This window comes from Mus caroli, unplaced genomic scaffold, assembly GCF_978045245.1.
Source record: "Mus caroli unplaced genomic scaffold, Mus_caroli_1 scaffold_6, whole genome shotgun sequence".
Classification (NCBI taxonomy): domain Eukaryota; kingdom Metazoa; phylum Chordata; class Mammalia; order Rodentia; family Muridae; genus Mus; species Mus caroli.
The window spans coordinates 7,376,133-7,389,938 of NW_028227261.1; the positions used below are offsets into that span (position 1 = coordinate 7,376,133).

Here is a 13,806-nt window from a genome sequence, read left to right on the forward strand (position 1 = left end):
TGCTGGCTGTTCACTCTCACGTTTGTCATGTAGCCCAGGCTACCTTCCAACTTGTGATCCCCCTGCCTTAGCCTCCTAAATACTGGGACTATAGGTGTGACTACCTGGTAGTTGTACAGCTTTTTACAAAAAGATTTATTATTACTTTTAAGTGGTGTGTGTGTGTGTGTTTGTTAGTGCAGTGCCCTCAGAGGCCAAAGGCATCAGATCCCCTGGACCTGCAGTCACAGACAGTTGTAAGCTGCCCCACAGATGCTGAGACCCAAACTCATGTCCTCTGGAAGAACAGCAGGGACTCCATGCTGAGCCATCCTTCCTGCCCCAGTTGGATAGCTTACTCAGGCCGAGAAGCTGGCTCAGTTGGGTGCAGGCTCTTGCCACCAAGCCTGATGACCCAAGTTTAATCCCGGGACCCACGTGGCGAGAGGAGATAGTGACTCGGGAAGTTGTCCCTGCGTCCACTCGTGCCCATTCACCCTTTATTCATCTGAGTAAATGAGACGATGCAGCAGTCTTCACAGGGGCTTCTCATCTCCCGGTTCTTCCCAAATGGAGCCGGCAAGTTGCTGGCCCTGTGGTTGCTTCCGGACACAGGAGTGTGGTAAGGAGAGTCCACTGCACTCGGGAAAAGCCTGTTTGTTCTCAGAGTGGGCTGCGGGCAGGAGGCAGATGGTGGGAACTGAGGAGTGACCCAGTGTGAGGGCTTGAATGGACCCTCTTACCCTTGAAGCCATGCAGTGGGAAAGGCTTTAGCATCTGAGTTTGTCCTCTCTTCATTTTGCCGCAGACAGAATTGTATCACACATCTCTAAAACGAGTAAAATGGCATTTCAGCTTCTAGTCTTTATAGACTCTCTGAACTTTAGGAAAGATCATTCTGGTCCCTTTTCATTAATAATGAAAACCAGGGGGCAATAAAATGTTCTTAACGCGAGCCTGGCAGGAACGCAGCGGCAGTGAGGGCTAAGGGTGAGCCGGCAGGGAACTACAGGTGTTTCTCGGGCCTGGGGTGGGCAGGGTCCTGCATGAGGGACAGCTGTGCAGGGCCTGAGCTCCCAGATCTCAAGCTCTGGCGGCTGTGTGGCCTCAGGGTCTCAATGTCAGCAGAAAGAGTCTGGCTTGTCCAAGCATGGGAGGTGTGCGAGTGGAAGCAGCTGATTCAGCAAGCTTGGGGTCTGGACGAGTTTTCAGCGTGGTACCATTGCCTTCTTGTAGGATAGTGGCCAGTGGCCATTTGAGAGTTAACATGAATATGGCTTGCTGATTGCAGCACCTAGGGAAGGTGCTCTCAAGGGACATGTCCCTCAGTGTGGGAGGTCACTCTTTCTCCACGGCTTCTCCTAAGATGGACTTGTACTTACTAGAGGTTGCACCTCACATCTGCCATGAAGAGCAAGGCCTGACTAACTTAGGAAGATGGAGCAACGGGAAGGTCTACGCAGGGCAGAGGCCTTGCCTGCCAGGCTCCAGCTGAGAGCCTCACCCACCTCAGGAGTCTCAGAGCAGTGTCTGGAGGAAAGGGAGCTTGCAGCACACAGGGATGCCTCCATTAGGCAAGGGAGACCTTGATGGCCACAGACCCACGGCCTCTCCTCTGTGCCCGAAGCTCACCACTAAGCCTGCTCCTCTCCTTGGGCTTTGAGACAGCAGATAGTGTCGAGTACCTCGGAGAGCTTGCAGGCACAGAGAGAGAAGGATGGGGCAGGAGAGCTCTCTGAAGCACCCAGTCTGGAAACCGGTAATAGTTACAGTCCCTTCTGAGACTTCCCACAGTGCCCAGTGCCTCCCTCCCCCCAGACTCACCTTTGGAGGAAGGCAGCTCTTCTCACAGCAGAGCCCGTCGGGCATCTTGTAGGCAATTTTTCCACTGACACAGTACCTTGTTTCATCCATGCCTGCCAAGAGTGCCCACCATGGCCTCTGTCCTTCCTCCTAGCAGATCCCATGAGAGGAGGCAGACTTGACTTCTGTTCCAGAGGCCCAGAGAGAGCAGGCCAGATTACATACCCAAGCCCCTTGTGAAGGAGCTCTCTGTGGGAGGGGAGAAGCCTCCTTTCTTCTGCACTCGAATCTGGAGCTGTGGGGATTTTGCCCACAGGGGATGTCCCAGGGCAACAGAAGCCTGAAACTGGGCTCTATGTACACAGCTGTTAGAAGTTTAACTTACAGATTAGGCACAGTGAGATTAACAGTGGTGAAGCCTAACTATGCCAGTATGCTATATTGCAAGGCATGCCCCACCCCCATTACATGGCTGATCTTTGGCAGCCCAGCATATTTTTTTTCCTTACGGAGAACTTTCACTTTTTCCTCTTAAGGGAAACACTTGGCTTTTCTTAGGCAGATTCAAATTACCAATGTCTCTGCCCTTATGCTTTGAGGCCATTGTTAAGTGAAATAAAGCTCACGTAGACTCTGCGGTGAGATACTAAGACAGTCTGAGAGAGAGCTGAGATGGTGATCAGTATGTGATGGGCAAGTAGCACGTCGGTGTGGATGCGCTGTCCCGGGGGGGGGGGGGGGGGGGGTCAGAGCGCATGGCTGAGATTCCATCCGTCCTGCTACTTAGCGTCGTGTACACTCCAAGGCCTCTGGGCTGTTTTTTCTGGAGTTTTCTGTTTACAGTTTTCAGAACACAGTTGGAGAAAGGAAACAAAATAAATGTTGCACAGGCCTACATGTGCTGGTCGGTGTGAACTGGAGCCTGCCCTGCAGTGGGCATTGGATGCTCGTTCCAGATCTTCAATCAGATTCAGGCAAATTTAGAAGTTCTCCTTCTAAAGCTCCTTGGCCTCCGCAGCCCTTAGAGGGTGTCCCCATCGGGGCTTGCCTGTGCTCTCCTAGAATACAGAGTTGCAGTCTTGCTACCTCCCACTGTGGAGGGCGAGGGCTCCAGGCCTCTGGCCTGTCTTCTCCACCCCACCCACTCTGCCTCCAGGAGACAAGCCTTGGTCCTTGGCAGACTTGTGTCTTTATAGCCTAAGGAATGAGCAGAGCAGAGAGGCCCAGGTTTATCATTGACCCCTGGTTTATCCTCCATGTGGTGTGCGCACACTAGCCTCAAGAATGATCCTGTTCTCATGAGGCTAGGCCAAAGGTCCTTCTGTCCCCTCTGCCTTCTGACCCCCATGGCTAGATACCTCTTCCCAGCATCTCACGGTCAGATCACTTCCATCTCAAGTGAGGCAGACGGTTCTGGGACCTTGGAAAGAAGAAAGGGCAGAGCCGAGCCCTGATGTTCTGATGGTCACGTGCTTTCTGCAGCTGTGTATCTCACTGGCCTGTCCACTGCAACACACCTGGGCAGAGACCTGTTCTAGTTCTTCCTTCCTTTCTACCCCAGGCCCCAGAGGCTCCCGATGGCGAGATTATGGTGCCTTGGCTATCATCATGGCAGGAATTGCATTTGGCTTTCACCAACTCTACAAGGTAAGTGGCCTTTCAGGGCCACCATGTTATGCCCTGCCACCCTTTGGTATTCCTCCCTCCTTCCTCCTTTATCCTCCCTCCTCCCTCCTGGCCCCTGGCTTATTATGTACACAGGCATTCAGAGCACAGCAGCTGTGGTGGAAGCAGGGAGCACAGCAGGAGAGACATGAATGCACACAGCACTGCTGCTTCACCTCGCCACCCTGACTCCCACCCGCAGCATGACCCGATGGCCGGCTGGCTCAAGTATTTAGAGCAGTGCCTGGCACCACTGAGAAACATGCAGATTGAAGAAGCAGAGCGATCTAGCCCTTACGGGCTTGCACACTGGAGCCTAGCTGTGTGTGTTGAACCTGACTCTGTCCCAGAGTACAGCTCCATCCATAAGATGTTCCTGAGACAGATAGTCCGACTTTGCAGTGTTGTGAAAGTGTGCCTGCCCATATCAGTCGGCACTGTGAGTCCGATACTCAGAAAAGGAACAGAGCCGGTGTGCACCAACAGAGGCTTTGATTTTAATGGGTTTGCCCAGCTGCTCCAGCAATAGTCTGAGCACACTGAAGGCAGAGCAGGAGCACAGGTCAGGAGTATGAGTGCATCTTCTCCATGTGATGGCTTCCAGCATCTGCAGAACTGGCCTCAGGGTTGCAGGGAAGGCCAGGAGTCAGTCCTGGAATAGTGCTGGAGCAGTGTTGGCTCCCTGCCTGCTGGCACGTGGGAAGCCCCGTAGATGCCCTTGTTCCACCCTGGTATTTACAACTGGCTCAGGAAGCACACTTCTTGTTTTCTGTGGACTGTGGTAGCATCTGTATAAATGTGGGAGTTTCCCTGGGCCTTTTGAGTCAGCGAGCCCTCAAGAGCTCGTAGCTCACGATGCTCACAGCAGAACTAAAGGCACTGAACCAACATTTCCTCCCAATACCAGTGGAAAGGCCTGTCCTTGCTCTGGAGAAACTAATCTACAAGATGCACAGCCTGGATGGCCCCACATTTAGGCCTGCTTACCCTGGAGAGAAGCCATGTTCTCCATTGACGCCGCCCACTAACCCAGCCTGCATTTAGTGACTGCTTTTCTTTTCTTTTTCTCTTTTTTCTTCTTTAAAGGACTCTACTGAATTCCCAGGCTTGCAGTGTATCTTTGAGCACATGAAATGTGTTTAAACCTTAGATTCTTAGGTTTTTACTTCCTACAGTAGCTACTGACAGAGTTGTGGCAGAATGTAACTCTTCAGGGTAGCACCTGACGCCAAAATAAGAAATTCAGAAGCAAAGTGTTGTCGGGCCTGAGCTGCTGTGGAGCCCTGTGTGTGGCAGCCTTTCTTAGACCACTAGCTGCAGACAGACAGGTACCAACACAGAGTTCACAAGTACCAGGGTCCTGTGAGCAGCTCACGATTGTCTCATCACAGTGGCAACCCGCCTCCCCAACCCCACAGAACAGGAGGTGTGGCACCTTGGTTCAGATGTGACACAGAGATTGTCATCTGTTTCCATGGAGCTCTGGCCACCAGCCTGTGTTTTACAAAGAAGGGAAGCATTGAAATGTTGGTCACAGTGGTGTCCTGTCTTCAGCATGTCAGTAGTATTTTTTAAGTTTAGAAAAAGTGGAGCTGTCTTGCTTTGCACAGACACAGACTTAGCCAGATCACTTCCCACTCACGGGCTCTGGCCTCAGGGATGGGGGTCGCTGGTTATGCAGCTGAGAATTTCTTGACTTTTATACTTTGGAAGCGTCAGGCTGCAGTTGATGAGTTTCGCTCAGTTGTGGGTAATAACTCACACTGTGGCTGCAAAGCACTTTGCGAAATAGAAACTGCTTCTGTGCATATGCTAAATGACAAGCTCGCTCTGAGTCTCTCCTGAAATGAGTTCTCCCACAAACCCCTGAGAGACCTGCTTCTCTTCCCTAGTACAGAACCAACCGGCGGTGGAGAACAGTCCCTCTTTACCTGTCTGGGACCCTCCGTTCCCTCTGGGCAGCACCTGCCAGGCTCCTGTGGTTAGCTGAGTAGTGTGCTCTAGGGCTGGTGTGGACTGTGCCCCCTCGATTGGGGACCTAACAACTCTACCTCCAGCCCTTGTCGTACATCCGCGTCCCAAGCCCTACAGGTGTGCCCCCGCCTTCCCAATGATGGAGAGGCTGGTTCCAGGACCCTTGTTTGGTGGCTCTGCAGTCACCAGCTTTGGCTTTCTGTGTCCCCTAGGGCAGTTTCTCCTCTGCCCCACCTTTGGGTTCTGGGAGGATATAGGCTGTCTTGGCTCTCTCTGAAGCACGCACCTCCTGCTGTAGGGTGCTTTCCCTGTGCATGCCGTATCCCACCATGGAAGATGAACGATCCCGGACGTCTGTTGATTTTCCTCTGGTTTCTCCAGTAATGCTGTGTTTACTCAAATCTAATACTGTTTCTGGGTCGCCGAGGCGGTTTGTTTCCTTCGCAGAGTTGAAGTGTGAAAGATTCAGAAAGGGCGCGGTGAGAAGCTGCGCAGCTCTCCTCCCCAGGAGCCACCAGTAGGGTCCGTTCCTGGACCATCTCTCTGCAGTCCCTGCTTAGAACTTTTGAAATAGAATTTAAAAACCTCACAGGCATGTGAGGTATCTAAGGGAAGTAAGAGAAAGTAACAAGGCCTCCCTCACACAGGGAGGCCTTCCCAAGGCTGGGGAGTTAGCTCAGAGACGCTGCTTGCCCCCAGCCCCAGCCACACCTGGAGGCTCACTTCCTTCTGGTCTTGGTCCTTGTTCAGGTGGACGTTCTTACGTCGTGTAACTTTTTCAGGCACTTGGTTTCTCGTGTGGAGAGCGCAGCTCTTCTGTGGGGTAACCTGCGGAAGATGAGGGCAAGCAGGGAGGTGGGATCTGAGAGACCGGTGTTGGCCACCTCCTCACCTGACCACTTCTTGCAGAAGTACCTGCTGCCCCTCATCCTGGGAGGCCGAGAGGACAGAAAGCAGCTGGAGAGGATGGCAGCGAGTCTCTCGGAACTGAGTGGCACTGTGGCCCAGACAGGTAAAGATTAATGACTCCATCAAGTCACCCCTCAAAGCGTCCTAACGCAGCCCCTTCTCGGCCCCTCCCTCTCCCTCGTCTCCACTCTGTGGTGACTTCATTTATCTGCTCTGAGAATCTGTTCACATTTGCAAATGAAGCCGCCGTCATTTCGGTTTAATTTGAAATTGCTTGTTTACTGTCGGCGCGGCCTCAATTAATTATGTTTTTACGGAAAGGCTCCCAACCTCAGAATATTAATAAGGGGAATAAAATGACAGCCTTTCTAAGGGCTGTAAAGTTCATTTTTAATTTCTGCTTCTATGAGGTTTTCAGGGGGGTTTTCAGTGATTTTTTTCCCCCCTTCCTTCGAAGAATCCGATGCAGGGTCAAGAGAGTCTGTAATTACTGTGGCTCCCGGGACCCCTGCCACCTCCCCTGTTATCGACTCCACACGGGTGGCACTCAGTACCTGCTGCCCCAGTGATGGCCCAGATTAGCTGGGACCTGTTGTGGCAGAGGTGGCTCTTTTCCTTATGAACTTGTTTGCTAAGTGGGAGCTGGGAGTCTAAACCTCAAGACAGGCAAGAGAGGCACCCGTCCCAGGCAGGAGGAGGCTCTGTCCCTTGCTGGCACCTGTGCAGAGCTGTCTGGAGTCCTCTAACTCATCTGTCCCATGAACCATTGCTCTCCTAGGAATCAGGGACATAGTAGTCACAGGCCTCGACGGGTCACATGGTGGTGGAGCCTTGGCGCATCCTCAGTGGGGTAGGGAACAGGAGAGACTGCCGCAGGTGGGTCTTGTACTCTCCCGTTCCTGGATAAGAAGAGAGACCCGAGCCTCAGCTCTCCTGGAACTGAAGCTACCCAAGGGCACCCAAGGCCTCGGAGGCCAATGAGATGAATGATCAGAGCATGCTGGGAGCAAGAGAGCCAGGCACATCACAGCCAGGCATGGCACAGCCAGGCATAATTAGAGGGGAGAGGTTTTGGACAGATATACTGTTGACCACAGACAAGCACACAATGGAAAGATGAAGTAGAAACACCAGAGGTTACACACAGAGCGGGTGGCTCACCCCAAGCACAGATAAATTATCTGGGTGTGGGGGCAGGGGCCTGCAGATACATTCCATGGAGCAGAGCAGGGAGGGGAGCAGCTTGCAGGTGTGTGGGCGAGGAGGGAACCGTGGGCGCTGGCTTACCAGACATGACACTTTCTTCCCTAGTGACTCAGGTGCAGACAACACTGGCCTCTGTCCAAGAGCTACTGAGACAGCAGCAGCAGAAGGTCCAGGAGCTAGCCCACGAGCTGGCCACTGCCAAGGTACTTTGGGCCCTTAGGTCCCCAGGGCAGGGTCTGTTCATTTAGCTCTAAGCCTAATGATCCTCCATGACAGTATACTGTCTTCTGTGTGCCTGCCTGTCCATTTTCAGTGTTCTATCATAGGGTGACACCTAGGGTTGTCACTGTCTGCCCCATTGAAGAAGGGGGGCAGGGACAGCACTGTATTAGTGTAGCACTTTAACCTTCACGTCCCCATGCCACCTCCTGCTGATGAACCTTTGGTGACAGGCACACCCCCACAGGCTGGGTTGTAGGTCACAGCCAGGCCAAGGAGGAGTGCAGGCAGCAGAGATGTGCACCATGGGTAATTTCCTAGATCACACTCTACCTAAGGTGCAGGGCTCACTTGCAGTGGGGTCAGATGATCTAGAAGGAAGCGGAGCCAGCTAAGGTTGGCTGCCCAGATCTGAAGCAGCCTGCTCAGCAGCAGGTGAAAGGGCCAAGCCTCAGCTCCCATTTGCTAGCTACCTACCACAGGGAGTCACTTACACCTTTGTGGGTCTTTGTATAAACTGGAGCTGTGGCCAGTACCTACCTCGTTATACTTACTGCCATGTGCTTAAAATTAAGAGTAAGCACAGGAGTCCGGTCCTCAGCTTTGGGTGTGACAGTATCATCTCTGAGACATCATCCTGACAGGGTCTGAGTGGCAGCATCTATTGGCTCCATGGGCTCCTCTATAGGTCCCCAGCTGAGCTGCTCCTAGGAATGGTTCCAGCAGATCTGCGCCCAGGGCTGCCGACCCTCTGCACAGATGGACTGAGAACCCAGGAACTTGAACACCTTTGCACTTCTGGTAGAGCCTGGGTGGGGTGGGTCCCTGTTGTGAGGAAGGTCCCCAAGGATCCCTCCAGCACCCATTCCATGTCACTGCTGGACTGACTGGATGTGCCCTAGAGGCAGCTGTAAAGCATGCAGGAAGGGCAGCGTGGCCTCCACCTGACGGATCACTCAGATCTGTGGCCAGCAGCCATTCCGGAAATTGGAAAACTGTGTTCAGGCCCCAGCTGAGATCAGGACCACATGTTGAGCTCTCAGGAAGGTGGGGATGGCTGGTGTGGGGCCTGCTGTGGTCTGGAAATGTCCACAGTTGTCACAGCTCCTGCCCCACAGAAGCTTGCCCTGCTCTCCCTGCTGAAGTGAGGCTCTGGCCTGGCATCCAGGCCTACAGTGTGTGAGGATTCCTGTTACCCTATAAACCAAAGACTCAAGCTATGTTTTCTCAGCTGTAATGTAAGTTTTTATATCTGCCTTCCAAACTCCTACTGGAGCACTGTAAAAAATGAAAAGAAGAGCTTTAAGTAATTAAAAACCTACATAAAACTGAAGCCTGTGAGTTTGCTACAACTGTTTTTTAAAGAGACTGGCTAAAAAGCCCCAGATGTCAGATTTTATTTCTAAATCCTGGCATCTGGCACCATGTGCGTTTGGAAATCTGAGTCCTTTGTGGCCAGTGAGTGGAAATCGCTCCCTTGTTAATGGGCTGCTGTAGCTTTCAAGGGCTCAGAGAAGCCAGAACAGTGGCTCCCTGGCCTTACTGTCTGGTGGTCTGCGGCGCAGACCTATGGGGATGGGTGAGAGGGCAGTGGCCTGCTCCCTGTCCCTTCCCAGACTGCCCAGGTCTTTCTATCTGAGACTACAGCCAAGAAGTTCCTTCCCACAGGGGTGTGCCCAGTGGGCTGTGTAGGCTAGCTTAGTGTCCTCGCCTTGTATCAGGAGCCATGGCTCAGAGGGAAGATCCAGGGATGTCCCCTCATGGGTCTAGAGAGAGCCTAGTAAGCTGAGACACCCCTGCCTCTCATGCCTGCACGCAGTCACAGGCCACATGGCCACCCACAGCCCCAGCCTATGGACCACTGTGAGGCCTTTCCTCATCACACCATAAAAGGTGTGGTTCTTGAGGGGTTAGTGATGGGAAAGTGTCCTGCCCTCTGGGGATGAGGTGGTGTCCTCTCCACTCCCCCTTGACTTGTCCCACACAGTGACTAAGATTGGGTAGAGTGGTCCACAGGGGCTTTTGCTGACAGTGAGGTTTGGTTAGGGGCATCCTCCGTGACCCTTGGGGAACCTCTGGAGATCTGAGGTCCCAGCCAGGAGCCAGAGATCCCAAGCAGCTTGGAGATGGCATTAGGGTGAGGTTGCCATCTTGGCCTGCTTCAAGGCAGGACTGGGAAAGCTAGCGGGTGCTTAGGCCTTCCCCAGGCCACTTCTGGACTGCTGCCCTGACTAGTGCTGATTTCTTTGGGGAGTGTGGTTTCAGGAAGGGTCATTGTGAGGTGGCTTATGTCTGTTGGTGGTTTTAATGGATGTTTCAAACATTAAGCAGAAGTGTAAGATTCTCATGGCTAGAGCAGCCCCTCCCGCTGTCCCAGCATAACGTCACCTGCCACCACTACAAACCGTCAGTGTCACTGGGAGACAGAAGGGCTTCTTTGTTATTTTACACATGGGTGCTGTAGTGCCACCAAAGAACACCGAATGACTTCTTAGCGCCACCACCAGTCAGAGGCTGGGGACTGTTGTTGTAGGGTTTTGTCACAGGCAGGCGTGACAATGCAGAGTGTACACAGAGTGGCTTGCAGCTATTGCCCCAGCGAGGGCCCTTCTAAATCCCCCGACCCCAGACACAGGCTGGCACCAGGCACCACTGTGACCTGTGTTATCTGTCTTCTGACCTATAGGCCACCACATCAACCAACTGGATCCTGGAGTCCCAGAATATTAATGAGCTCAAGTCGGAAATCAACTCCTTGAAAGGACTTCTTTTGAATCGGTAGGAAAGGAAGCTGAGAGCTCTTGCTTATTGAAGGTCAACCTGGTGGTGTCGGGGTCTTGTGGGCTGGCACAACAATCCCAGAAGGGACGGGACCCCTCACTGAGCTGGAAGATGAAGATCTTGAGGCGAACCTTAGGCGCTCCTGTCTCCCCTCCTAAGGAGCCAGCGCTCCCATACCAGGGGGATAGATAGCATCCATAGTATTGCATTAAAAAAAGGAAAAGAAAAAAAAATGTTTGTCTGAGAGGTCAGCAGTGGGGCAGAGACAGGGCCTGCAGGCAGAGAACTGTCCGGTACATGACACCTACTGTCACAGTGCACCTGGAGGTAGCCACTCTTTCCAGGCAGCCTTGTCTCAGACAACATTACACTGAGGCCTACAGGGCGTGAGAGCCGTATCAGCAGACCAGCTCTGCCTCCCCGGAAGCTTCCTGGCGCTCCCTGGAATGGCAGCGCAGTGTTCGCAGTGCTGACCTGGTTGAGAGCAAGCAGACTTTAAAGCTGAAAGCAGAGTGTCCTGGAGTCCTCTGTCCAGAAAGCTGGAGTACACTGTTGCTCGGCCTGAGTGCATGCAAGTGGGCTCTACCTGGAAGCATGAGTGTCTGCTTGGCCAGGGACTTAGGAGCTGTGAGGCAAGGCCTCCACAGCCAGGTGGGCTTTGTGGGAGCAGCGAGGATGGGGTACGGCATGCTCTGAGGAGCCCAGGCTGCAGGAGCACACTTCCTAAGGTGAGGGAGGGGTGTCTCCACAACAGATGTGGCCAGTCAGGCAGGGCATGCAGATTGTCTGTCCTTACAAGTCTTTGGTGACCCTGAAACCAAGGAAACCACAAACTGAGCTGCTTGTGTGTGTGTGTGTGTGTGTGTGTGTGTGTGTGTGTGTGTGTGTGTGTGGTGCAGGCCGGATGTACGTGTGCCACCAGGTGGGCTCTGGGGTTGAAGGCTGACTGTGTGACCAGTGCTGGTAGGTGGCACAGCCCTAGGCAGGAACAGGACTTGTCCTCTTGGCCTTTGCAGAAACAGGACTTCATGTCATAGAGCTGCACTTCTGAGCCATGACCATGTTGACCCAACTTCCCAGGTCTGTCCTGGAATGGGCTTCAGTCTGGCTGGCTGCTGGCTGAGGGCCCGGCAGAGCTGGCTTTTCCTTGGTCAAAGTTTGGGCTCAGAGGTCTGAATGACTCTGAGCCAGTAGCCAGCGTTCCCCACTGCTGCCCTTGGCTGAGATTATGGGCACATTAGCCAGGGGCTCCCGGGTTCCCAGCCTTGGTCTTTTTTGCCTCCTTGTCCCCGTCTGGCCACAGGAGAGGAGTAGGGACAATGTTGAATGTGGGTGGGGCAACTCCAGAGTATGTTGGCCACCCCCCCCCTCGGCAGACCAACAGTTGCCAAGGTGGGTAGGTCCAGCCCTGGGGTGGGCAAGGCTGCGTTAGGGTATCGGGCAGCACAGGGCACTTCTGGTAGACACACTAGCTTGGCTGATGGGGCCTCCAGTGGGCCCTGCCTCGTGACCCTGGAGAAACTGCTGCCATCGCTTGAGTGTTCAGGGATCAGGGACCAAGGGAATGTGTGGCACTGGAGCCAGGTGCTATCACCAACCTCTACCTGCTTTTCTTTTTCCTTGTCCACTGCTAGGAGACAGTTCCCTCCTTCCCCATCGGCCCCGAAGATCCCCTCCTGGCAGATCCCAGTGAAGTCTTCATCACCCTCCAGCCCCGCGGCTGTCAACCACCACAGCAGTAGTGACATCTCCCCTGTCAGCAACGAGTCTACGTCATCCTCTCCTGGGAAGGACAGCCACAGCCCGGAGGGCTCCACGGCCACATACCACCTGCTGGGTCCCCAGGAAGAGGGTGAAGGGGTGCTAGATGTCAAGGGCCAGGTGAGGATGGAGGTGCAGGGTGAGGAGGAGAAGAGGGAGGACAAGGAGGATGAGGACGATGAGGACGATGACGTCAGCCATGTGGATGAGGAGGACGTCCTTGGGGTGCAGAGGGAGGACCGACGGGGCGGCGATGGGCAGATCAATGAGCAGGTAGAGAAGCTGCGGCGGCCGGAAGGCGCCAGCAATGAGACTGAGCGAGACTAGGGCTGGCACTTGGCCGCCCGCCTTCCCAGTGCCCCGGGACATCAGAGGCAGGTGGGCAAGGGCTGCGGCTCTGCCTCCACGACGGGGCGGAAGCCCAGGTAGGGGTGGGGCTGCCCTTCAGCGCAGCAGTGTGGGCTGCATTTCTGTTCACCAGCCTCCCAAACACGGCCCAGCCCCAGCCCCAGCCAGTCCCAGTGGCTCTGGCTGTCCACAAGCCAGGCAGAGAACTCAGGAGCTCTGCACTCTACGCCCCTGCTGCCTCGCCCCCTCCCTGACAGGTGTCTTGTCAAGGTGTATCCTCCGAGTATCTTGACCACCTGGCACCATGCATGGCCAGAGCTCATGTCACCTCCTGCCTCTGTCACCTCAGTGCAGGGAAACTATGGCCCCTGTGGTCTTGCTGTCTCTCCCACTGTGCCCTGGCCTGGCTTGTGGCTTCTTCTTTGCCTGTTCCAAAAGCCAGGGCCCTGGGCCTGCTCTTCATCTCGCGGGCCTCCCAGGACCCAGCCTTCCAAAGTTGGGTCCTGGCTGACAGATGCTGCTCTTGGGCACCTGTCCCCACCCCACCTGCCCTGCTGTCCTCTGTACCACACAAGACGTCTCGCTTGCTGTGTCGTGGTTTAGCTCCTCGGTGGTGAGGCGTGCTTCTCCCTCCTGGTGGAGCCAGGCAGCAGGGCCTTCCTGACCAACAGCCATGTCTGTCCTTCCCACTGAGAAACACATGTTCATTTATGTGATCATGTATAGATTTCAGAATATAAGATATGACTGTACATAATTGTAATAAATACAAGTTGCCATATTTAATTCCTGGCTCTGACCTCGTCTGCTAGCCCGTGCCTCGGAGGTGGGTCTCAGCTAAAGCTCCACCAGCTAACTACCAGAGCTGGGCCCTGAGGGACCTGTCAGAGGCACTCACCTACAACTGGAGGGGCTCCTTCCTCGCGCTGGTGTCTGTGGAGGGCGACATTCCCCCGAGAGCAGGAGGGAAGGGACTCGTTACTGTATATAGACCTGGTGCTGCAGGATGAGCTGCCTTCCTTAAATGGATGCACATTCCCCAGGAGCCTGTCTGCTCTGCTGAGCCGCTCAAGCCCGCCCTGTCTCCCTTTAACCTTCACAGCGTGCTGAGCTGTGACCAGAAAGCTGGGGGGCAGGAGGAGTGCCTTCCAAGGGACAGTC

General features: G+C 54.2%; 1 protein-coding gene across 2 annotated transcripts in view; it reads left to right on the plus strand.

Annotated features, from left to right (window-relative positions):
* The window catches only part of Pex14 (peroxisomal biogenesis factor 14), a 140,655-nt gene extending 127,224 nt beyond the window's left edge, over nucleotides 1-13,431 (plus strand). For both annotated transcript variants that reach the window (XM_085838591.1, XM_021159786.3), the window contains exons 5-9: nucleotides 3,344-3,429; nucleotides 6,331-6,433; nucleotides 7,642-7,739; nucleotides 10,442-10,533; nucleotides 12,171-13,431. In XM_085838591.1, coding sequence (XP_085694717.1) covers nucleotides 3,344-3,429; nucleotides 6,331-6,433; nucleotides 7,642-7,739; nucleotides 10,442-10,533; nucleotides 12,171-12,624 — 833 coding nt within the window. In that variant the 3' untranslated portion in view covers nucleotides 12,625-13,431. The remainder of the gene's footprint in view (nucleotides 1-3,343; nucleotides 3,430-6,330; nucleotides 6,434-7,641; nucleotides 7,740-10,441; nucleotides 10,534-12,170) is intronic.
* Nucleotides 13,432-13,806: the final 375 nt, after the last annotated feature.